Here is a 25,710-nt window from a genome sequence, read left to right on the forward strand (position 1 = left end):
GTGTGCAGTTGCGGATACACAGGATTAACCATCCACATAGAAACTGTGGATGTGAAGACACACGTGCAAAGCTGTGAATGTTGTCTAAACCCCACAGTCTTTTTATCTTTGTGTTCCCCCCATGCTATGCAAACGCTGAAATTTATTTTGAGGCAACAAGCAGCATAGGAACCTCTGACACAACAGCTCTGGACGATGCTCTGCGCCGACTCAGCCACGCTCTGGATAGCTCTGGGCTTCCCCAGCAAAGGGGGTACTCACACATGCTGGAGATGACATGGGTCTGGCTGATCACACCCACAGCCCAGCAACGCTATACAGCACACCCAAGGAAGGTCACTGAAAACAGTGCACCTCTCCAGCGGATTGGCATCATCAAAGAGGCATGAAGAGGGCATTGGGGTCATGAATAATGCTTGAATTATCTTTCCCAACAGAATAAAAAATAAATCAAAGTGGTGCAGTCACAAGCCCCATCCCTCTGCATCCCTCCATGCACACATCTGACTTCCTGTTTGGGCTTAACACCAACCTTAACAATCACGTTTCCAACACTCTTCCAAGGCTGGGCCACTTTTGTAGCCATGCCTTTGCAACCATCCAGCTCCAGCTCAAGCTCCTGAGATCCTCCCAAAATTTTTTCCCAGGCAAGTCCAACACCACTATCGCTACTCCCAGGTGCTGCTCTACTGCTGCCAGCCTGGTACAGAGCAGATGGAGGCAGAGATGTATGAGAAAAATGTGGAAAGGTTGGGAAGGAAAACAGTGAGAGGGAAGCAGCGCTGGAGGTGTACAGGGGACAGTATGGTAGGTTTCCATGCTACCAGTCCACTGCTCAACTTGCTGTGGGCTGACACTCAGCCTGTGAGATGCATGAACAGATTTTCACCAGAAAGTCCCAGTCCTCTCAGAGACAGGGAACTGATGAGTCATGAAAACAAAGCATGTTAAGAGGCAGAGTTGCACTGGCAGGTACAGAGAATAAACATGACCTTTGCTGAACTCATACAGGGATACAAAAATGTTTTAACATCTTCCAGGACATCTCTTGCTTCACCTTTGGATATACAAGTTTTGGCTAGAAGACTGGGAAGAAACAGAAGAAAAACAGAAGAGCTGCAGGGGAGCAGAGCTGGAGGAGGATGGGGTGGACTGAAGAGATCATCAATGCTCCTGTCTCCTGACAGCTACTGCTGAACTCATCTGCCCAGGGGACCACATTCACCAAGCCTGGATTGCCCTTTTCTGCAGCCCCAGTGCAACGTGTGTGCCACGTGAGTCTGCATGGATCAGTGCACATTTCCTACAAGCCAGGAGCATGTCTGCTCCATGCTGGACTTGTGGGCAGCAGCACAGCTCCATAGCTGGAGATGGGGCACATGCAGCCCAGCCCAGATGGAGAAGAGCAAACACAAGACTTCTGATACCTGTCCCTGCAGATTCACCCTCCATATGTCACAAATGACATCATGTCTTGGGTTCATCTCAGTCCTCAGGGCCACATCCTACCTGCTGACAGCTCCCACAGCCTCAGTATTTCTGCTTTGTGAACCTTAAACTAGGTAAGGGAAAAAACAGAGGAATTTTTGTGTTGAATACATGCAGGTCAATGATTATGCAGTGATAAAAACATGGCTATTATGCAATTAACACAATGGCCACACTGACAGATCAGAGCAGAAAGACTGCAGAGTGCCTGCCCGAGCTGCCAGGGCACTGAGAGATGGGGGATACAGGAGCTCCCCACTGCCTGCTCTACCCGACCCCAACCCATGCCATGCTGGCAGCCCTAAGCACAAAGTACTGGGAAGAAGAGGAGGTAAGAAGAGAAAGGGACTAAATTCCCTCTGTAATTTCACCCCTAAATACCAGTTTAACAAACTTGCTATCAAAAAAGTTCAGAGCGATCACAGACCCCGAGCCACAGGCAGCAGGAGCGAAAGCAGCAGCTCTGCTGCCACTGTCTCCCCATGCAGCAGGATGGTGCCAGCTGAAAATTAAGCACCGGGTGCCATAGCCGGCCTCTCCCCATGCCTCGCTGGCCTCAGCAAGTGGCATCCTCAAAAATGTCAAACCAAAGCTGAGCAGCAAGAAGCAGCCCGGGGCGGGGAGAGGAGCCCATTGCTATTTTTCCACTTGTGGCGAACAAATAAGCTCCTATTTTATCATTAGCACTAGGGAGATGGTTTCATAAATTAGGACAAACAGCACATTTACGTTTCACATTCGTCAGAGCTGCAAGTAGCAAAAAATAGACAGGTTTTAGTGAAAAAAAAATTTGGCAAGAAAGGGGTGGGGGGAGAAGGCTCAGAGCAATTTTAAAGAAAGAAGGAAAGGAGTTCCCTTGCCCAAGACTTTCTCTGCACCCATAATAAGCCTGGCAAACCCAAAAATTAGAGATTATGTAAAGTCTGTAATTGAAGGAGCGAAAGCCACAGTTAAAACAATCTAAAAAGGCCAAGCCCTGAGAAAGGCAACTCGAATCCCTTATCTTTTGATGGAAAAGAATGTGCTCCCTGAGATTAATGACGTGTTTACCCGAAAGGAAATCGCCGCCCTTCTGAAGCAGCGAGTGTTTGTTCCTCCCGAGCTCCTGTTTTCTGCTCCAGAGCTGATCTCCCAAACCTCCTGTTTAAAGTCAACACACAATACAGCTTCCTGCCACCACGGGCTCCAAGGGATCCCACCATTAACTCTCTCCGAAAAACCACCCTCCACCACACCTGCCTGTGCCGGCCACCACCAGCAAGGACAAAACCGGGGTATTTTGGTCACGCTTCAAGTGCCGGCACGGAGACAGGCATCACACCAATGGCTGCCAACAACCTTGCTGCAGCGTGATGAATCACACCCATGCATAAATATTTCTCAGCTGAGCAGACAAATTAGCAAGCGTGGAGACTGATAGCACTGTCAAGGGGAAGCACTCACTGTCTATTTTCCTGTCTTGCTCTTCGAAGTCTCCGGACACAGCAGGCGAGCTGTTCTCAAGTTGCTCAGGGTTTCGGCAGCACGCCCTGCAGCCTGGCCTGCTGCACGATGCTCTTGGAAAGAGGTTTAACGCTGGTCAGTGCAACGGTCTGCCGTGTTACAGGAGGCATGGAGGACCATGGGATTTGTGCCCTGAAAACTCCCAAGTGAGCAAGAAAGCCTAGAGCAAAAGCGTCAGGAGGTGATCTGTTTGAGGAAACCTGCAAAAAACCTGCTGAGGGACCTGCTCATCAGTCCTTTGCATACATGACAAACCCAAGTATTCACATCTTCCCCCTCTAGTAAAGGTACCCCTGGTAAAGGCACAGGCACTTCATCTTCAATCTCCTCCTGGAGCATCCCAGCCAGAGAGTCATCAGGTCACAAGTATCCTCCTCTCCCTAAAGACAATGGGTGCTGGCCAACAGCTAAAAATAGCACAAAAGGCAGAATAAACAAATGGAACTGCTTAAATCTGTCTCCCTATTTAGCTAGTGGGGCAATTTTCACTTGCAGGATGCTGTCACCTGTCTCAGAGCTGAAGCAGCCTGTGCTCCCCCCAAGCTCTCCCCAGCCACATCCCACCTCCTGCAGGACTGGGCTAGGTGGGAGAAAACACTAACTTCTGCCCAACTCCCCATGTACCTGATTTGTCTCCACCTTGCCTTCTCAGCAGGATGGAGAAGTGGAAAACCACTGGTGTACACAAGAGCACACACAGAGCCTGAAAGTACCCACACAGGGCAGCTCCTCATCAAAAAAGCTCAGCACCTTGGCACTGCTTAAATAAAGGAAAACTCAGGAATGTGCCTGCGGAAGTAGCTCGTAGAGCTCCTTTGGCATTTATTCTGTCTCTACAGGTTGGTGGGTTTTAATTCTTTTTTGTAAAAAAGCCAAAAAATTGGTATTTTCTGCAGGTGGAAAATCTGAAATTTTGGTTAGAAGAAAAATTGAAGAGATTTTAACAGGTATTTCAACTTTATAATGTCCACTTATGTTTTATATTATTTAATGCTAAGCACCAGACTTTCTGTAATATATAAAATCCTTCCATTACTATTTTATTTTTTGATGTGGTATCTGCTACCTGGCTTGTTCAGCGGTATTCAAACCAGCCAGCAGAAATGGTTTTATTCATTACAAAGAGGACAAGAAAACGTCCCTTGCTTCATTCCTTTTTTAGGAAAATAGTTTGCATCAATGGGATATTATTATTAATTATAGAGTAGTATTTCTTGGAAGTCATGCCCAGAGTCCCTGGCTGTGGGAGGTTCTGCAGAAGTTCTCTGATGAAAAACCCCAGCCTGAGAAATCAGAATTTAGGTTGAGCCAAGGCACAACAATTGGAGGAAAATGAACAGCAGTTGAGCAGCAGTGGTGATGACACACATCCTTTGGACTCGTTGGAGTGACCTCCTTTCTAACTCTGAGCTACTCCCTGTATTGCTTGGGACAAAGCCGAATCCATGTTGATCAAATCCCCATCTTTCAAAAGAAAGCAGTTAACCCAAATGTAACATAATTCACCAGACCCTGCCATGGTCTACAAAGTCTTCTGCCATATTCATGACAAGAGCATCCCGTACTTCCAAGTTATGGCTATATTATCCAGATGACAATGGTATTTCAAAAGAAAACAATTCCATTTGTTGATTTTTTGATTCTATGTCCAAAATGATAGTTCGATTTTATTTTTGGGAGGTTTTCATTATCCTCTATACAACACACACAGCTACACCTTCAAGTCTAGTTTCAGACTGCAAACCAAAGTGGAAATCCAACAGTGTTTGATTTTGGAAAGGTTGAGCAAGATGTTATCACCTAAAAGGACTTTTTTGTTTGTTTGAAACCATTAATTGAAGTCAGTTTAAATCAGAGAATACCTTTTCCCTACCAAAATCACATTTTTTTAATTAATGCATTTTCCCTTTGAAAGAAAACCAGCAAGAATCACCGGGCCATCATCCAGGCCAGTGAAGGTACAACCAGGCTAAAATCTCTTACCTACAGTCAAAGAAGGCCAAAAATTGTTAACACAAGCCAGCAGAGAAAATGATGAGCAGTAGATAAGGACCCATGTCCCACACAAAGTTTCCTCTTTAGCCTAGGAGAGGAATGCAAACTAGAAAAGAAGCAGCTGGAGAAAGAATCTAATATCTAGAAATTATCTTCATAAATTAAGTCTCTAACTAAGGAAAGCTGATTCAGGGCACAGCTGAACTGTGACTGGAATTAAACACTGGAGGAATGAAAAAAGAGGATATCTCCATCATTTGAAAACAATTATGTAGTGTCACCAAAAAAAGAGAAAAAAAAAAAATCAATGCAATTAAATAAAGCTGTCCCATTTAAACACAGCAACAGGGAGAGATGGAGTGATTATGGGATGATATATATCTTCCTCGAGCAAGTCGGTTTTATTAGGTCTCTATCATTAAACAAGTTGCTGCTGAACAGAGATCCTGCACGGAAGGTTTTATGGCAGGAGCGGGTGGGGAAAGCCCCCATGAAGGCAGCGTCTAGCAGGGGACAAAGCCAGCCAAGGTATTTTAGGTTTTATTTACAAGCTTTAGGAAAACAAACAGCATTGCTTCACAGGGAAACAGGAAAGAAATTAAAGGTTAAATCAACCATGTACAAAATCTTCTGTACAAATCAGGAGCAGTATTACCTATTAAGCAAGTTTAAACCTGTAACAACCTCAGCAAACCCTCTCCTGCTCCGGGGATGGACCTGGGCCAGCCCAGCCCTGATGGCACCGTGCAGTGGCACGTTTTAGGTGTCAGATTAGGCCAGGACCCTCCTCCTCCTCAGCAGCACACAGCAGAGGGCAACTCACTCTCATACCCACGTGGCCATTCGGATGGTGCAGCCTGGAGAAGACTGAAGAGGAGCACACGAGGTCTTCCAAGCAAGATGGTTTAATGCAGAAAGGAAGGACATTAGCTGGTCCCCAAGTCCTCAAGAGATCCAAAGCAGTGGGTTTTGACTGCAAGAATGGGGAGTTAGCCTGAGATAGCTGTGACTAGAGCAGGGTCCCCAAGGATGCAGTGGAGGATCCACCACTGGAAATTTTTACAAGCACAATTAGATGCACATGGCATCCCCAGTGCAGCCCGGAGGGTTGCAGGAGGGCAGGGACCCACAGGCCCTGAGCTCTCCTCCCCTCCTCCTTACCCACCTCCTGGTCTATGCTTCAGGACTGTGGGCTCAGAAATCCCACCTGGCCTCGGTGGAGCAGGGGCACAGGGATGCCAGCCCTGGCCCCTGGCGAGCAACAGCTGTACCGACACCCCGAGCATCCGCCAGCAGGCAAGACCGCTGCTCCTCAACAAAGTCCTACTGCCAGCTGTCCTCCAGCAAGGAAACACTGTGAAACCCTACCTACAAACAGGGCAGCAGAGTGGAACCATGCAGCAAAGTTACATCTCAACTTTTTTTTTTTTTTTTTTTTTTTTTTAAAAATAAACTGCTTTAAATACCTACTTCAGAGAGCCTGGACAAAGTGGTGTAGCCTTCCTCTCACTATCTAAATAAGGCCCCTAACAATGTTATCACTTTTCAAAACACATCTGTCCTGCAGCTCCTAGCCCAGACAATTGGCAGGTAACCAGTTAATAAATGTCTTCGCCAGACTGTTGAATAGGCTGGCCCCGGCTCAAGAGTGATGTCAGGGCCATTCAATGCACTATAATTGGAAAAACCTGGGGAAAGCAATCCCGTGTTTTTTAATAAATAAAGAGCGTATTAGCAACCTCCTGCTTTTATTCACCACGGTGTCTACCTTGTTCAGTAGCAAAGGGGGATTTTTTTTCTGCTGCCGCTTGCTCAGTGATTTCTACTTGGAATTTGATGCCAGTTTCCAGATGTGTCTCAGGCCAGGAAGTCAGCAATCAGCCTGGATAAAGCCTCTGGGATTAGCTGCAGATCATCTTCTGACACACACATCCTTCCTGCACCCTCTCTTATGAAATTGGGGCACACCCCTCGTGCCCAAAAATAAAATAAAACAACCCAGAGCCAAGCAAAAGCCCCTGATTAGGACACTTTCATATTAAATATGTGGGAATATATTTAATTAATACAATCCATCAAAGCTCCTGAGGCACTGTTTGAGGGAACTTTACAACACCAGAATGTTTATATACATAAATCACTTCAACAATTGCAGGTCCCCTGTCCGCTTGGGCAGCCCCAGGTGAAGCTCATATCCCACAGCTCCTCATCAGTGGTACCCAAGGGAGAGCATCACCTCCCCCAGCTTGGCCACAGAACACCCGAGGGGGCTGAATCCTCCAAAGGACTCGCCCTCGGAGGAAGAAGCGAGAATGAAAAATGAGTTTTCTGGGCTCTGTGAGAGCAACTTTGGGAAGCCAAAACCCAGGCGGGTGACATGAAGGATGTGGTTTGCATGGAAAATAATCCCAAGCAGAAGCACCCTGACAGCAACGAGCCTTTCAAGCCTCCCCATGTTCCTGAGAAACGAACTACCTGGTTTCCCCAGCGGGAGGAGAGGGGCTCAGCCCCACGCAGCCGGGCTCAGCGCTCGCCCAGCCATGTGGCACCGTCTGCTGCAGGACAGGGAGGTTGCAGACCAAGGGGACCCTATTACTGAATTCCCAACAAAATCATTATTATTTCTTTTTCCCCTAGGCATTTAAGAGGCTGTTGTTGGACCTCTTTTGCTCATGATGTGATTCCTTTCATCTCACCAACAAAGTGCAACCAAATTAACACCAGCCCTCCCCCCAATAACTGTCCCCTCCACGCATTCCTGCAGCCGCTCTGCTTTAACAGGGCACCTGAGAGCCACTGCCAAAACAGGAAAGCAGGCGCCTAATTGAAAGGGAGTATTTGGGAGTCACCCCACACAAAAATTAGCAGAGATATGCTAGGAAAATAAAAGAGTGGGCATTAACGGCAGGCTTATCTTCTTTTTCTGTGATTCTAATGTTTGGGACGTGAAGAGGCCAAAAAGTTTCACATACTGTTCTGAGGAGCTGGTCACGGAGAGGAGCATCCTCTCCTTTACATTCACTGTTTCCCCCCAAAATAACTGAGGCTGGTTTTGAGGTATGGACCTCCAGAATTAAAATGCAAACGTAACCAAGCCAAGAAAACCCTGCACTGCTACTATGCAATTGTGTAGCAAGTGCTGGGTCTTGGTTATGGGTTGAGAAGTTGAGTGCTGCCTGATTTCAATTCACCTGTGTTAGGTTTGGTAAAAACAGTAAACTGTGCCTTTCAGGGAGAAAGAGATACTTTCTGCCCCTAGGAAGGAGCACAGGGGTCTCCCTTTCTGGAGGTGGGACTGAATTTTAAGGCAAGTGGCCAGAGACAGCTCAATGAGGCTGGTTTTCAGACAGCAAAAGGAGCCCCTCTCCTCGCTACCCACCCCTGGCCAAGATCCCAGCCTGGGACCGTGACCCATCCCCAGGGAAAGCGCCAGCTGGAGCCGAGGGGAGGATTTAGGATTAACTCCAAAAAATCAGCCAGTCCCACCCCACCCTGCAGGCAGCCTGCAGAAAGGAGAAAAAGCCCTCGGGGCCAGGCAGAGGGACACCGCAGATGGCAGGGAGCAGGCAGGCCTGCCTGCAGCCTCAGTGGGGTCGGCAGCATCAGGACAAGCAACCCAGAGCCATCCCTGTCTGCTGGAGTCACTCAGCTCCTCCAGCCCCAGCTCTGGGCTGCAGGAGCCCAGCCGGCTCTGGGAGTGGGAGTGAGCCACAGCAATAGAGAGAAAATAAAAAGGAGAAAAAGCAGCGGGAAGCCCTGCTGAGAAGCCCCCTTTTGTGTAAACACACTCCGTCCTCAGACTAAAAATAAAGGCAAACCACAGGAAGGGAGTGAGTGCTTGGACAATATCCGATTTGGTGTGTGCCTGGGTGTGAGCTGAGGGAATGGGGAGAAGAGCAGGGGACTCCACCCAGTGCAACCACACAAAGGCAGCCGTTTAAAACCTTCAAGATGGACAGGCATTCCTGGAGATTATTTAAATCCAAATAACTGCTGCTTGGCAGATGCATAGTTCTTTGGTATGTGCGCAGCACTTGGAAATGTTAAGTGAGGGAAAAGGCTGCCATGGCAGGAGCAGGAAAGGCAGGATAACTGCACAAGGCCCATTTTACAGGTACGGAGACTGAGACCTGAGGCTGTGAACTGAAACCCCATAAACCTGTCTTAAAACAAGGAAGCAACCCAGACAAGTTGCCACCTGAAATCCTTCCAGCTCACAGGTCTATCCTCAAAAATTACCTCTCCCGGCACGCTGCCCTTTGCATCTCATCACTGCTGCAGATGAAGAACCAAACCCAAAACAACTGCACGCACATGAAGGCTGCAGAGATCTGATCAGTTGACTGCCCATCCCAAAGGGGTCTCAAACGCCTCCCCAGATGCTGGGCTTAGATGAACTGCACCCCACCATTGCCATCAGCTGACTCTTGAGGATGGAGCTTCACCAACACCTGCACGTCCCATCCGCAGCCCCTTGCAGGTGGGATGCTCTGCTGACGGTGCAATCGCACCCAAGAGACAAGCATCCATCCATGCCATGCAGAAAGTGTGCAAGACAGAGTGAGGAGGTTTCTTGAAGCCCAGTGCTCACCGTTGGTGCTGACACACCACTCAGAGGCCTTCTGGGGAAATGCAGGACTCGGGAGGAAGCAACCCTTCAGCCTGGCTCGAAACAGTTCTCACAGGGAAGCAGTCTGTAAAAGCAGAGAAACCCACAGCTCTCCCCAGCCAACCTATGGCTGCAGGTCCCACCGTACGGGCAGCCCCGCTCTGGGGTACTGGCATTTGGGGCTTGGAGCTGGCCATCATCAGCCCAATATTCTTCCATGCTGTCGTGATTTAAACCCTCCTCTCTTTAGCCAGTCACAGCTAAACTGCAGCATCTGCAATGCTCAACCGTCTCGTTTCCCTTCCTTTCTCTATTTTCTGACAGAAGAAAACGACATAGTGCTCAGCAGCGGAGGAAATCAAAGACAACTACGTTGACCTCAACTTGGGCATGTTTCCTGCTGACGTTTGTATTCCTCTAATTCTCTCCTCCTGGTCCCATGTTCACTATCCTACCATCATGTCTCACCCTGAGTATTTGTTTTCTCTCTATTATTCGAAAGGTCTCTAGGTCCACATTAAAGGTCTCCTCCAAGCACAACCAAAACACAAACCCCTCCCCGTTTCCTTTAGAAAACAACTTCCTATGAAATGCAGCTGTTTGGAGCAGGTCAGTTGCTTTCTCTGCAAAACACTCCACACTGAGCACAACTGCCCTCACTTCATTCTCATTTGCAAGTGTCTGCTGAGACTTTTACCGGCTTCCATTTGGGACATTTCTTATATGCTAAATATAAAATGCAAAGGCCTTTCCAACAGGCTCTCTCCGAGAGGGGAGCAGTTGCTGGTGCAGCAGCTTCTGTCCCCATCCCACCGTCCTTGCACACTGTACTGGCAGCATAAAATAACACAGCAGCACGAAAAGACAGCTGCGCCATCGGCACTATGGACACCTACATGTCTCACCTCCTGCTGCCCAGCTTGGTGGCTGAATCCCAACTGTAAACCAAAACCGAAGATCTTTCCTTTAAGTCAACTTTAGCAGGTTGCTTGCAACCCCCTAAGGTGCTGCTGGACACAGGGGAAGCCAAGAAAAAGCTGACACCTTCTGTTTACTCAGCTAATTACACTTCATTATTGCTGGAGTGGCCACTGCAGCCCTTCCACCACAACTCCCCGCATCTTGAGATGTGTTTCCCTGCAAACAGCCCTCGAGAATGAGGATGGAGGGAGGGGAAGAGGGCTCAGGGTGCAATCAGGGCTTCAGGTGGGAGCCCCAAACCTCCCCTTGCCCAAGATGAAGCCACTGCTGCAGGCTGAAGTCAGGCTGGGGAAGGTTAACAGGGGAGACTTGCACCCACAGCTTCCTGAAACCCCAGCAGTCACCTGCCCCAGCCCACCCAGCTCCCTCCTAGGCTCCCCCACCATGGCCCTGGGCAGCAAATCCAGGGGTGTGCAGCCCGGGGCTAGTGCTGGTGTCACAACTCACCACAGCCAGGGTCTAAGCGACCTCAGGGGTCTCTGGGGAGAAGATCTCCTTAACGCAAATTCACAATCTTCTGTTTTCATGGACACAATGCTTAATGCAGAGTTAGACAGCAGAAGGCTACAAAGAGTGACTGCAAACACAGCCACTCTCTGTTGTTAGAAAACCTTAGAGTGCAATACAAGTGTAACAAGTGCACACATGGAGAGCTCAATTCCTGAGGTTAAACACCTAAATTAATAAGGCATCTTCAGTCATGCTCTGGAAGTACTTATTCCTTGCAAAATTACAGGTTGCCTCTAAAAAATCAGTACCAAAGGACAGGAGACATGTTTGGAAGCGCTGAACTCTGCCCAGATGTGTAATTTCACAAAGAACCTAAGGAGAAAACTCTGGGGGATTAATGCCTCCTGACCCCAATGTGATGAACCCCCAGTTTTACCTGGATCAAGGTGTGTAAAGGACCCAATAACAAAGTCCAGTGTTGAGACGGCCAGTAGGAAGAGCAGCAGGAGCTGGAGCCTGATGATCCACTTCACCCCGGCCAGGTTGATCCCCAGCAGGCCCAGCAGGACAGCCAGGGAGATCCCGCGCACTGCCCAGATGTTGCTGAGGCTCAAGACGTCTGCAATGGACTCTGCAAATCCAGTGATGTACATGGCACCTGCAACGCACTGAAGGACAGAGCCCTGTGAGTGTCCCACAGGAGAATGAGGGATCCCCATCCACAGCCCACATGCTGGCCTAGAGTGTCTCTGTTCAGACAGACAGACATTTGCTGTCACAATACAATCTTTAATGCTACTCTGGCCAACAGGGACTGAACCTTATTGCTGTAAGCCAGCACACTGCCAGGGCAGCATACCTACTGCCTGGGTAAACAGAGCAGGTTGGGCGCTAGGGCCAGTAGCTCAGCAACTTTCAACTGGCTTTAAAACTCACCCTCTGTTAATGCTCCAGGTGAAACCACACTGGCCTCTCCAAGGGAGAAAAGGATGAGTCAACCTCTAAGTTTCTTCCCTTCTTCTGTTTCTCTGAAGGAAAGCATCCCAGTTCAACACCTGCCTGAAGAACGGCAGTTTGCTTCCCCCTTTATTACCTCCCAGGGGTTATTTTTAACTCGGTGTTTAGTTTGGAAGTAAAGTCTGATGTTTCACCGGCTCCCCATCTCATTGCTGGAATGGAGCCTGCACTTTTGAGGAGAGTGCATTGTGCAAGCCATGCCCCCTGAGCTCCCGGGAAAGCTGCTTGTTTGTCTCAGGGCAGAACACGCGCTCTGCCCTGGGTGGCTGGGAGTCTGCAGGATGGGACATCTGCAGCACAGGTTCCAGCCTGAAACCCCACTGCAGGGCAGCAATCTTAAATACCAGGACGTTTCCCTCCAGAGGTTCCCACTAGCTGACATTTCAGCAACAACCCTTTCCAGTGCATGGCATCCCCAGCAAACCAGGTCGGGGCACACACTGGCACGCCAGCACGGGTGGTGTGACCTTGGGTCCTGCGACCCCACTATCCCTACCAACGGATGAGGGATGTGCAGCACAGCTCCCACACGACTGTAAGGGAGAAAACCCCCACCTAAGCCAGCAATAGTCAGAGCAGACCCCTCCTTCGCTGCAGATCCCCCTTGGACCAACCCAGCACCACTCCACAGTGGAGGGTGTTCAGGATGACCTAACCCATACCCAGGAGCTGCGGGTTCATGTATGGTTTTTGGCAAGCAAGATGCGTGGGATTCACCTCTGCAGACTCGGACACCTACAACTTGGAGATCCTGGAGAAGGACTCACTTTCACCATAGGCAGACACCTAGCACAGATCAGGTGAACTACACCCTGAAAGTCTCTCCTTCTCCTTGCTGGTAGCCCGACTGTGAATGTTTCCACCAGAGAAGTTTCAGACTCTGCAAGGTAGTCCCCGAATAAGCGGAGGTAATCTTGTTTACTCGTATTTAGCACTGCTTACGCCACCACTGAGTGGATCACGCATGTCCTACATGGGTACTTTCTCCAGAAAACAGGTCTCTCCTGAGCTAGCAGAGGGCAACACCCCATGCCAGCACAGCTCTGTTTGGGGCACCCACAAAAACTGCACTTGCAAGCCAAAAAAACCCCAAACAGAATCTAACTCTGATTAACACATTAAAACCAGGTGCAGCCCGCATCTCTCACATGAGGAAAAGCCCTGTAGACAGAAAGCAGTAGCACCTAACCCCAACTCCCTGTACCCAACCAACATCAGTTTTTGAAGAAGTTAAGTTTTCTTAACTAGATAAGTTTTCTTTGCTTTCACACCAAAGATGGCAATGTGCAAGGACACTCTGAAGGGAGCAGAGCAGAGCAAGCCTCTGACGGTCTCAGCACCACAAGCCTCCTTGAAACCTTTCCTCTGATGAATCACAAGCATCACCAGCAGAACAAGAGGAGCTGGGTGCCCACAAACACCCCGCTGCTCCGCACACAGCAATGGCCAGGTCCCGGCGGCACTGTGACATGGGCTGGTTTCTCATGAACTACCTGTCTTGAAATCAGAACTGGGTTCTAGGCTGAAATTTGCAGAAATCAGTCCCTTACGAGCCTTTGTAAACCACACACTTTGCTGGGTGATGAACATAATTGATTTTCATCACCCAGACAAGCGCTGCCATTACCTTTGCTTTGGGGATTTTAGGGCTGGACCCTGGAAAACCTCTGCTTGCATAGACAGGTCTTATTGCAAACCAGTCCAGGAAAGGATACTCCAGAGAAAAGCACTGAACCCTGGCCTCATGGTTAGAGCTGTGGTGACCAAACACGCATCGGTCTCCGTAGGACTTAGTAGACACGTGCTGCATCATTTAGGGCAATCTGATTAAGCCTCTCCTCTGGACCATACCAGGAGGACCGCAAAGCCCAACTGGGTCTCAGCTCACCTTGGCTGATGCCGCAGGAGCCCATCTCTGCAGCAGCCCCAGGGCACTGGAGCCACCTCTCATCCCCCAAGGCATCAGCAGCACAGGGCCAGTCATTCCCCACTTGCCCCAGTCAGACCAGGGAACAGGGAATACCCCCACTTCTGGCCAGACTCACCTTGTGAGCATCTTGTAGTAGGGGAGCAGCCTGCAGCTGGTGCAAAGCACATTGGGCAGAAAGCACGGCCAAAGAGAAGGGAAAGGCATCAGCTCTTGGTAGCAGGCAAAGCACTCCTAAGCAAGCTGCCAGCCCCCACCCCGCAGCCCTCCATGCACACGGGATGCCTAGGCAGGGGCCGGGGCTGCTGCAGCCCAGTTTTTACGACCCTCAGGACAGGCTGCAACCTGATTGCTTTCCCAGACGGGGTCCGCTCGCAGAGCAAGAGTGGAAAATATGACAGGAAGGATTCTCATGTGTGGCCCATTTCCATATCTTGGCTTGTAACTGTGTTCAGTTTGTATTTTATGGACACTTGCTTTTAATCTGGAGTGAAAGGAGAAGAGGGGGTTATTTTTGGTTTGGGGTTTTTTAAAGGTTTTCAGAGATTGCTGCAAGCCAGCCAGTTAAAAACAAACCTTAATAAAAATGCTTCTCTGCTTGCCACATTTTATACTGTTCATAACGTCTTTATGGGGGGAGGGGGTTAAGTTACTGCAGGTTTAAGAGATTACTTTCCATTCTTTATGTTTACTACTTGTGTATTTCAGTGCTTCACCACCATGACAGCTCCTTGGAGCCTTTCAGAAAACCCAGAACTGTGACTTTTGGATTTCGAGAAGTCAAATTAGCTGTAGGCCTTACCACTGTCCAGCTCTCCTCTCATCCCAGCTCCACTTCTGCTGGCTGCTGTGGAGAAGCAGCCAAGGCTTGCCCAGTCCCTAAGGGCACGGGAAGCACGCCAAGGCCAAGCTGCCAGCCCACAGCTGCTCGCTGTGCTTTAGGTGGCCACCCTGGCCTCTCCCACTTTGGTTTAAGTCAAGTCTCTTGCCAGCAAGGGCATGTCCTGGCAATGGGGGTAATTTGGGTTGGGAGAGCATGTCCTGCACGGTTCGCTTGTTCAGACACCCAATTCCTCCACCGTTGTGACCCATGCCAGACAATGTATTGTCACGCACAGGCTTGCTCTTGGGGAGCAGAGCGGGGCTGAATGCTCCCCATGGCGCTCTCCCATGTTGTCCAGCACACTCTGATTTTATTTGGAGCATAACTTCCTCCCGCAGGAAAGCACAAGATTAATGTCTGCATTACAAAGTTTCTAAATTTTCTTTAAGTAACTTTTTTTTTTTAATTACCTGGCCAAAAATATAAAGGAGGCCAATGGTCCCCCCTACTTGACCTCCAAGGACAGTCGAAATCATAGAGTAGACGCCTCCACTTCCGATGCTGCACTTTTCACACACCCCAATTCCAGATAAGACAGTCACCAGGGCAACCAGGATGACAAAGGACACCAGAAACATGCCCATTACAATGCCAGTGTTTCCCTGGAATGAAAAAAAATAATTAAAAAAATAAAGATCAACTCACACCAACTCTGTTGAGACAGAAAAAGGACCTATCTGCTTCTAGTCACTAGTGATCAATGAATCTGGAGTCATTGCAGATTAAAAGAAAAACACACACACCCCTACTTATCTAGTTAATGTAATTGATTGCCAAATTTACAGTTCCTATTAGCACCCCTTTGAAGACGATCTGCCTCATCCTGGGGCTGGACAGACCTCTGCATTGAGCAAGTTCTGCTCCATCACCAGCTCTTGCATAAATCACTGATTTTGTTCTCTGGTGTAAAAAGAGCGAGGTCAAACAATGATTCAGCCACCATGGGCTGGGGATCACCACCTATTTGCATGCTTTAGAATGGCATGCTTAAAAAAACCCCACTTTCATAACAAAAAGTAGTTTCAAAATCAAACCTTTTGGATTTGTGTCAGCTGATTTATTAACAGCATCAAGCTCGCATTTTAATTTTTCACAACATTTACCTTTAAAAGCTCTGATCCTCCCAAACAATGAGATACTAAAGAACAAAACCCCAAAGGCAACACAGCGTGGAAGATAAATAACACTCTCATAAACCAGCACACACTGGCTCTTATCTGCACGATATACGCTGAGTGGCAGGCGGCTCTCACTCTCCCTGCACTCAGGGGAGTTTTGTGCAGAGGATTCAGCCCCACTGAAAAACAAAAAATCTTCCTGCTTGGGGCAGAGGGGGGCCCCGGGAGGAGCTGCTGCACCAGCCATGCTCTCGCTGTGGGTAAGAAGCAAAACGCTCTGAACAAACCCAGCTGCAGGCCCTTGTTGGCAGCTTTAAGGGCCAGCATAACCCTTATTTTGGGGGGTTCAGTTTGCCATTTAGGTGGGATTTTCAGAAAGGGAAGGCGCTTAGTACCTCCACGAGCATTCAAGCACCTCTTCTGAGCTCGGGACCTTCCAACCCTCTCGCACATGGCTGTAATTTACTTTCCAGGGTCAAAAGTTTTCCCTCGTGCTCCAGCCCACCTTCCCCTGCTGACAAATCGCTCAGCCCGCTGCACAGCGATTCCAACTGTATGATCAGAAATCTCCTCCAGTGCCCAGCGCTTCGTTAACGTCTGGCTTCCCTTCCCCTGCCTTTACTCATATTACAGGCCATGTCCACAAACCTCTCCAACCTTGCTCCAGCTATGCTTATTTCTGAGGTCATGTTAGCCTTGATGGGGTTTGTTTATCATCAGCACTAAAAGGCTGCTTCTCAGCTTCAGGGTTGGTTGAAATCCCAGATTCTTTTTCTTTTCTCTTTTTTGTGAAACAACAGAAACATATCCAGGATGTTGCTATCATCATAAAATCCTATTTTGGTTCAGCATCCCGCTGCCTTTGACAGGGGCTTTATCTGGTCAGTGGGGAACAGAGCCAAGGTTTGCTATAAATGCAGCTGCTGGATGGGTCAGCACCACAGTCCACTACAATCTGATACTCCTTTTTAAAAGGATAATTGTTCTTTTTCTTCAACAGCTTACCCTCAGGTTAAAAGGGTTAATAAATCCAACATGCTTCAGATAAAAAAAGAAAAACAAAAGCACACATATGCAAACATACACATGGGCTTTTGCAGAATCTGCTGGTGGCACCAGGCTATAGCAGCAGCTAGTTAATGGGCAATTCAATGGTTCCCACAGAAGAAAGAGTTAACATGAAGATGAGGGAGGAAGGCTGGACTCACAACAACAATAGCAAGCAGAGAAAGTAGAAAGAAAAAGCCCCCATTAAACACTGATGGTTATTTATGCATGTGTGCTAGAAGGGGTTATGATAGTTGATGAACATTTCGGCAAGATTAGGGTCCCCTGGAATTGCAAAGCTTTACCAGCCCTGGCTCTGGAAATGTATAGCAAAAGCCTGACTCTACGAACAGCTCGACATATCACCATTGGCTGCCAGGTGAGCTCTCTGCCAACCCGACTTCTCCTCCCTTCCCTTTTATGCTAAGCTTCCAGCTGTTTCAGTTTTTCTTTATTTACTGGCTTTATTTTTATTTGCAGTTACTCCAGCAGCAACTTGCTTTCAAAGGAGATGTGGAGGAAATAAGATCAGGAGAAAGAGGGAGCTAGGAAAATCATCCCAACTTCTCCACCACGATGACTGCAGCTCCCCCCAAAGCCTCCAGCAAAGCAATTTCTAATACAGAGTGCAAGTGTCTTCCTGCTCCTTTTGGAATATGTCCGTCATGTCTGTGACATGAACTCATGCCTGTGACACAAACTCTGCCCAAAGACTCAAATTCCACCTGTCCCTGGAGGAGCTTTCCTTCTTCTAAAAGGAAATTTTAAGATACAATACAACATTTTGCACCAGAACGGGAGCACAGACACCCTTCCAGGCTCTGACCCTCAGTGAGATACTATTCTAGATCCACAAGTGGAAGAGCCTGTGGCAGTGATGACAATTTCACCTGACCAAGCATTGCCATTCAAGACATGTGGAACTCCAACACTGACATGTTTGGAAGAGACCCACTTCAGTGGTGTTGGGAAGATGGCAGAGTAGCTGTAACTACAGCAAAACGCTTTACCTGAAAAGCGGTTATTTTGTCTCAACGATACAACACAAGGGTGTCCCTGTTCATTGTCAAGGTTGTTGTTGTGTTTTTCTTTTTCTTTCCTAAAGTTAAGATAGGAAAACACTTACAAAGACCACTTCAGCTTTCCATTTTAGTGGAATTTTTTTAAAATGCTACAAATTACCAGAGGACATACGCAATGCCTACAATGAGCAGCACAGAATCCTAAACACCTGAGTGGTGATGGAGATACAAGGTAAAGAGGTGAGGAGGAAAATGCCTATTCACACATTCAACCAAGTCAGCACTCACTTACCACAAGCCATCCTGTCCTCAGGAAAAGAACCACTCCAAAAATGTTGATCATGCAGGAGGTGAAGACGCCATCCCACGTTCCAAAAAGCACTGGCTCCCACACAAAGAGCTGGATCTTCCACCAGGGCTTGGTCTGCGTTGGAGATACCTAGAGGAAAGCAAAGCCTTCGGTTTTACCTCTCGTGCTTCACAGGCAGGCTGCAGAGGTGGTGCACCAACCAGCCACCAACAGTGGGATGGCCACCAACAGCTGCTAAGACACCACTTTGCTGCATCTTGTCTCTAACATAAAGGGGCAGCAGAGCTGTTGGGATCCCTGGGCCCTGGAAGAATGTTCCGTGTAATACCCTATTTATATTCTTGTAGGATAAGCAGCAACAGAATCCTACTCAGTCTCAGCGAATTAACCCCGTTGATGATGTTACATGAACCAAAAATACCATTCAAGGGGTCCTTTACAGAGCCTGCAGCTATATGTTGTGCTTCTCCTGTCCCTGCCAAACACCCCGCCAAGACAAGCAGGGTCCTCAGTGCACTGGAGAAGTCTCCTAGATGAGATAACAAACCAGGCTGGACCAATGGGGACTGACAGAGAAGGTTAAGATGGTCTCCCCATCACACACCATCATCTCCGATCGGGACACTAGGTTTCTAGAGGAGACACGGGACTCTGGTACCCGGGACACCAGTGAATTTCAGAGCTGCTGGAACTGAGACCTGAAACTCCAGGGAAACTGTAGTTTTCCTATTGCAACTGCTCCCTCCTGCCCTCTGGAAACCAAGTCCTCTTTTTCCCTTTCTTAATAATACACTTCAGGTTTACATAGCAAAAAGAAGGGCAGTTTTGTTACTTCAGTCCTGTTTACCTGCCACAGAGGTAACCAAGAGAAGGTGCAGAGACCATGGAGATGGAGACGTGGGCTGTGAAGGGAAATGCCTCCTCAACATACCTGCTGTGCTTCCTCGTGGAACAGCTCCTGGACATATCCCTCACTTCTGGCACCATTCAGGCTGAACATCATATCCTTCGCGTTGCCTCCACCTGCCCAATGTGCAGCTCTAACACTACAACAGGTGAGGCTGATCCGAGCAGAAGGTCAGCTGTTCTCCTCAGTCAAATTCCTGCAGTGCTGGATCCTCCGTTGCAGAAGATTCATGGTTTTATTGCACTTTACTGTGAAAGCAGGAAAGACAGAAGACACCACTGCTGCTTTCTTAGTCTGCAGAAGCCCAAGGCTATTACCCAGATGGAGCCAACAGCGGCTCATAGCAGATGCTGAACTACAGAGTGACACACAGCAAGCAGAGAGCAATGCTCCCCCAGCACCCTCCCAGGGTCTGCCTGCGGCACAGGCTCTACCATTAGCTCTACATTTAACAGTCCTTGGTGGCCTTTTCTGAATCTATCCACTCCCCTGGTGCCCCCGGCATCCTGCAGCACTAGCTCTACAGCTTCGCTGTGTGCTGTCTGGGAAGCATATTTCCTTTCATTGGTTTTAAATCTGGTGCCTGGTAATTTCATTGCATGCCCCTGTGCTCCAATGACATAAGACACATGGACTATCCACTTCCCAGCACCACTAATCACTTCACAGCCTTGATCACATCCCCTTCAGCTGTACTTTTGCAGACTAGAGTCCTGCTGATATAACCTCTCCCCTGATGAGCGACCTTGTTACCCCGCTCTGCTCCTCTTCCAGTACGACACAGAGATGGAACTGGAGCAGCTGAAGGCGTCCACCACCAGAGACGCACACTCTGCATTCCTGATGCTCTCAGCCACGTTCCCTGCACCGATGTACGGGAGCCTTTCTTCATGGTCATACCCACCCTTGGCGGTACTGTCATCTTGCCTGCAGTGGCCCGACCAGATTTGTACCTGCCACAGGCAGACTCTGGCAGTTGGTCAGGCTTAATTGAACACCATGTACGTACCAAGAAAGCAGCATCAGGCTTTATTTCAAGGATAACTTAGCACATCTTTACAGAAGGGGAAAATTATCACAGGCATTTCTCTGCCTCAAAACTGCTGGTTCCTCTCCTCCTGGTTTTGATATAAAGTTCTCCCTCTAATTGTGAAGAGCTGCCTTTACACATCTCCCTCCAGCTGGCTGCAGGTCTTATCTTCCCCAAAATGGTCTTGTGAGGGCCATCAACCAGTTATCCACAGTCTCCCATGCCAATTGCCAACGGAGCCTTTCTGGCCATTCCTCAGCGCAACTACAAGGGGAGCAAGACATGTTCCACAGACATGGAGAGGGCAGCTTGTCTGGACTGTCGGCTCTCCTGGGGCTGATAGTTTTCCTGGCCAGTTGAGCTCACATGCTTACAAGAATCAACCACAATCACACAAGGCTTGTACCAATGGCTGGACACCTTACCTGAGACCAGAGACCCAATTTATCACACGCACAGTGTAGGAATCTCTGACTCCGCAAGCTTGCAAGCTACAGAGACAAGACAACCAACAGAAATGTGCTTTTCCTATTGCACAGGGACAGAGACATACAGAAACTACTTTGGGTCACTCAGGATTTCAGCATCAGGGTCTGAATCCCAGCTCCCAGATCAGCACTTTCACCATCCTGCCTTTATGATTATTCCGCTTTTAAATACCCAATAATAAATAACCAATGCTGCCTCTGCTCTACCATAGTGTTTCATCTGCAGAAGGTCTCCTGCAGCTGGGGTACAACTGCCAGCACAGGAGGGTTTTCTTCACCCTGTTCACATGGCTGGTTAAGCAGCACCAAAGCTGTAAGAGTTCATTGATTCTCCGCTGCTCTCTCCCCTTTTTTTGAAGCAAATAACCCTTCACAATAACACACATGGCTGCTGTTACAGGGAGATTGGGGCTTCAAGCAGGGCAAAAGCAGCAGGAGAAGATGAACTCTAAAGACACGAAGCTCATGTTTTTATGCAAATAGCCATAGTAATAAAAAAAGGAAGAAAATACACGATGTGAAAAAAGATTACAATTGAATCACCATATTCTAAGATTCCCCAATGCAGCCCTTTCTAGCCAGAGATTTCACCCAGTAAAGGATTCACTGTAGCTACCCAAACTCCCGTCTTTCACAGCAGTTCCAGCTGGATGTAGAAAGAGCAGGGAGGCTGCAGCCCTATGGCTCCCAGCTCCCCTAAACCACTTCACCAAGGGAGCCCCGAAGGATATGGCCCCGACTCCCCACAGCAGCTCAAGGTGGTTGAGGCCACTCGTTCAGCGTGCCTGGCGTGCGACAGCATGGGCACGTTTGATGCACCTTTATTACCAATCTGAAACTTGCAAAATACAGAGAGAAGGGCTCCACGCACGGATTTCAGTCTTGGAGCTCACCTTGCAGTAAATGTTACTCTCCTGAGACATTTAAACCCCCTTATGTCACAATTTCCTTCCTTTGCCTCAGCGTTAAAACCCCTCTCCTGCCCTGTGCTCCCATGCCCTTTCCGTTCAGCCCTGCTCCCGCTCGCCTCAGTGTAAGAGCTTTCTCCTCTGCAATCGCAGGAAATTGCCTCTCCACTATTGCTCCTCTGCGGCGTTTCCAACGGCCTAATATCTTATTACTTAATTCTGCAACTGTTTACATCCCTCCTCAACGTATGGATCCATTCAGCTCTATGAGTTAACCAAAGCAAACACAGGAGGGGGTACAAAGCGCAGAAGCAAGACCTGAACAAACATGCCAGGACGGCCGCTGCACGCCCAGCCACGTCCTGATCCGTGCGACATTGCACCTTATCTTTGCAATTTAGGGTCTGAAAGTGGAAAGTCCTTAGAGCAGGAGCCCTCCTCTTGTCCCATGCAGCACGCTACCAGCACAGTGTGGTTTCTAAGTTGCTGCACAGCACAGAGATCTTTTCGGGCAGTATTATCTATCTGGGTCACTGACCCAGCGGAAGATTTTTCTGCTATACACACCAGTCTGCCAAAAAAAACCAAACAGGCACGATTTTCTCTAATAAAGGCGAGCCTCTAACTTGAAAGTTACTTGATATTACTTTTCCTAAAGTTTTTGCCAAAGACACTAACCAGTCTATAAAGAACAGTTGTTTTAATCTTTCCATACCATTTAGCGCCTGAGAGAGTAGAAGAGCATTAGCAAACCTCCTCACAGAAACAGCACAAAGGCTCGTCTCCCTTTCCTGCGACACTTCTATACTTAATTACAAAACCAGATTCCTATAGATGAAATTTCCGTGCCTTCCGCATCCTTTCAAAGCAATAATATTTTATTAATCGTCACTTTAAAGCAATTTCTGAGCTAAGTGTCGCTGCTCTGAGCTACTCAACAGCTGGCTGATTTGAAAGAGGAAAGGTTAACGCCTTCCCAAGCACAACTGCGTGTGGTCCCACGACCTCCGAAGCCTCTGTCCCTGCCAGAGGAGGTACTTCCAAGCCTCCTTCTCTCAAGGGACCCAGCAGCCAACCGCACTTTAGTTTTAATAAATCCCCTCAACTCCTCTCCAGGTCAAGTTCTTAAAAACACCTAATTTAGGAGACCCTGTGGAAGGCAGGAATTAAAGGGAAATAAAGCAGCCATCAGCGCAACGAAGGTAACGCCACGCATAGCAGCACTCGCTTGTTCCCAGTTACTCATTTACTGCAACAGCCAGGACAATTAACCAAATCTTTTTGGTTTTACGTATCTCTGCAGCGTATCTACCGCTGCGGAACACGAGCGGTGGGAACTGAGGCCGGGCTCTCCCAGCAGCTTTAAGCTCCCGGGGCGGTCAGACGGCTTTGCTTTTGCGGAGGCCACGGCCCTGCCAACACCTTCGTGCCTGCACAGGGCTGCGGGCCCGGGCCAGCGCCCCACCGGGGCTGTGCCCACCCCTTCCCGGAAAACGCTGCAGGTACCTGCCTGCTCTTCCTTCCCTTCCCCCCCCCTTTTTTTTTTTGCTTTTATCTTTTCTTTTTCTTGTTTTCCTTTTTTGCTTTTTGCTTTTTCCTTTCCTCTTTTTTTGCTATTTTTTCTTGTCTTTTTTCCTTTTTGCTTCTTTCCTCTTTTGACATTTTTTCTTCTTTCGCCTTTTTGTCTTTTCTTGCTTTTATTTTTTCTCTTTTTTTGCTTTTTTCTTTGCTTTTTTTGACCTATTTTTTTTTTCTTCTTTTCGGCTTTTTGTCTCTTTTTCCCTTTATTTTTTCACTTTTTTCCTTTTTCTTTTTTGTTTTCCATTTTTGCTTTCCATTTTTTTGCTATTCTTTACTTTTGTTGTCTTTTTTTCCTCCCTTTTTTCTTTCCTTTGCCTTTTTTTCTTCTTCTTTTCGCCTTTTTATTTGCCTTTTTTTTTTTTCTTTTTTTTCCGCACCTTGTTCTTATTTTTTAGCTTTTCCTTCCCCCTTTTTCCCCTCCCCCCCGCCCCGAGCTACCGCGACGCCCCAGGGAGCGTGGGGCAAAGCAAAGCAAAGCAAAGCAAGGTGCCACCCGCGGGGTCCCGGGGCTGCCCCCCATGCCCCGCCCCGGCCCCGCGGTGGGGGGGACGCGGTGCCCCCGCCGCCCCGGCCCCACTCACCTGGCGCCGCCCGGGCCCTCCGCGCTCCTGCGGCGCCGCCTCCCGCGGGGCCGGCCCCGGGCGGCTGCCACGTCTGCCCGGGCAGCGCTGCCCCCCCCGCCCCCCGCCGGGCCGGGCCGGGCCCGGAGCCGGAGGTGGCCACGGCGGGTGAGGTCCAGGGAGCCCCTGCCCACCTCCCCGGCTCTATCGACGTGGCTCTCGGCAGGTCCCACTGGCGCCCGGGGCACACGCCGGTAGGTTCTGCCCGGAGGGGCCGAGGCACGGCAGTGCCAGAGGGACTGGAGGCGGGAAACCGAACTAAATCGGGTTTAGGAGCAGACTTCCACTAAATCCGAAATTCTCGGGAGTCTGACAAAAAAAAAAAAAAAAGAAAAAAAAAAAAAAGAAAAAATTTATAGCTGCTCGGTCTCAGGAGGGAAAGCTGCCCGCCGCAGGGAAATGGGACCCCGATTCCGCATAGGAGCGGTCGCAACCTGGTTTCATAGGAGCCACTTCAGCGTAACTTCCCCGTTCAGGGCTGCCAAGAAACCCCGCGACCCTGCGTCAACAAAGCTCCATCTGAATTAAAGGCACGAATTTTGGATGGTCTCAGTCTACACAGGATCAAATCTAAGGCTAGACACCCTTCCTTACAGCTTTAGTAGCGTTCACTGACTTCATTTACTTCCAAAATGAAGCCAAAATGAGTTAGGGACATTTTAATTTTCAATAAATATCCATATGAGACATCCATGTAGTCTAGCAAACCCGCTTTGATTTTCCAGTGTCCTGCAGAGGCAAAGCTCAAACCAGACTTTTGGACAGAAACAGCAAGGACGAGCAAGTGGCAGAAAAGGAAAGCAAGAGTTCAGAGAAGACAGACCCCTCTTCCCAACGGAGGATGAAGACTAACTGAGGAAATTGGCAGATTTCTCTCCAAAATATCCCATTCCTGGAATATTTCAGAAGCTCTCCTCCAGCTCCCTCCAGAGAGAACACTCTTTACAACTACCAGGGAACAGGTCCAGCCAGATTCTCTCATCTTGAGGGCCAGTGTAAAATCTGAAATAAGTATCTTTGATTTCTTGCAGCATTGGTGAGGAAGCACTAGGACCGAGTCCTGTGGCTTGCCTGCAGGCACGTCTGCCCCGGCACACACGTGCACACTAAGCGAGAGCTGAAGAAGTTTCTTGAGGCAGTTGCTACTGCCACCCCCCACTACGGACCACTCCTTCAGGCAGTCCTGCCTCCCCACTGGAATAACAACTGCAGAAATCCAGCAAAAGTTATTTTCAAGGACTACACTGACACATTAAAATCACCAAGCACTGCTGTTAAAAAAAAAGCACTTTCAGGAGTGCTCAGTGTTGGTCTCCGTCTGCTCCTGTTTAAGTCATGGCAATTTTCAACATTTTCCTTCTTGGCAAGAGAATCCAGGCAGCAGTACTCCTTCAGCAGGGAGCAGCACACTGCTTTTCCATACTCAGCACATGAGCAAAACCATAGACTGACATACACTGTCACTTCTCCAAGGACAATCAGCAAGCGGCAGTCATGTGCAAAGCAGTTTGCTTTCTTTAAAGAACAGGCTTTAAAAATAAAGAGGTAACCCAAATGCAACAGAAGCAGCTCAAACTTAAATTTCTCGCAACAAATATGCAAGGATGTGGAACGGTATAAATTCCCCCAGTGCACGCTCGGGATGGCTGCGTGACTCACAGCTGGCTCAGCCACCAGCGTGTTCATGCGAGCCTTCCTCCGCACCGCTCCGAGGTCTACGCCGCCTTCCAGGAAAACCACCGCAAACCATTTGAGAAAGATTTTTAAAAGGCCTAATTAAAAGTTCTCTCTCCCTATGCTGAGTACTTTAACTCTACTGGGAGGAA

At 48.7% G+C, this 25,710-nt stretch overlaps 2 protein-coding genes and 1 long non-coding RNA gene across 3 annotated transcripts in view; 1 reads left to right on the forward strand and 2 right to left on the reverse strand.

Annotated features, from left to right (window-relative positions):
* The window catches only part of SLC12A8 (solute carrier family 12 member 8), a 50,490-nt gene extending 31,110 nt beyond the window's left edge, over positions 1-19,380 (reverse strand). The window contains exons 1-4 of the mRNA XM_074873646.1: positions 19,282-19,380; positions 18,333-18,479; positions 15,264-15,455; positions 11,463-11,694 (exon numbers count right to left, since the gene is read on the reverse strand). Of these exons, the coding sequence (XP_074729747.1) occupies positions 11,463-11,694; positions 15,264-15,455; positions 18,333-18,479; positions 19,282-19,353 (643 nt within the window). The 5' untranslated portion in view covers positions 19,354-19,380. The remainder of the gene's footprint in view (positions 1-11,462; positions 11,695-15,263; positions 15,456-18,332; positions 18,480-19,281) is intronic.
* Positions 19,381-19,432: 52 nt separating this feature from the next.
* Positions 19,433-25,710, reverse strand: part of ZNF148 (zinc finger protein 148) — a 53,454-nt gene continuing 47,176 nt past the window's right edge. Inside the window, exon 7 of the mRNA XM_074873642.1 lies at positions 19,433-19,505. Coding sequence (XP_074729743.1) covers positions 19,503-19,505 — 3 coding nt within the window. The 3' untranslated portion in view covers positions 19,433-19,502. The remainder of the gene's footprint in view (positions 19,506-25,710) is intronic.
* Positions 23,954-25,680, forward strand: LOC141944991 (uncharacterized). The gene is made up of 2 exons (XR_012629383.1): positions 23,954-24,078; positions 24,610-25,680. It is a non-coding gene; the product is annotated as an uncharacterized LOC141944991 (long non-coding RNA).

Source organism: Strix uralensis, chromosome 6 (assembly GCF_047716275.1).
Source record: "Strix uralensis isolate ZFMK-TIS-50842 chromosome 6, bStrUra1, whole genome shotgun sequence".
NCBI classification, from domain to species: Eukaryota; Metazoa; Chordata; class Aves; order Strigiformes; family Strigidae; genus Strix; species Strix uralensis.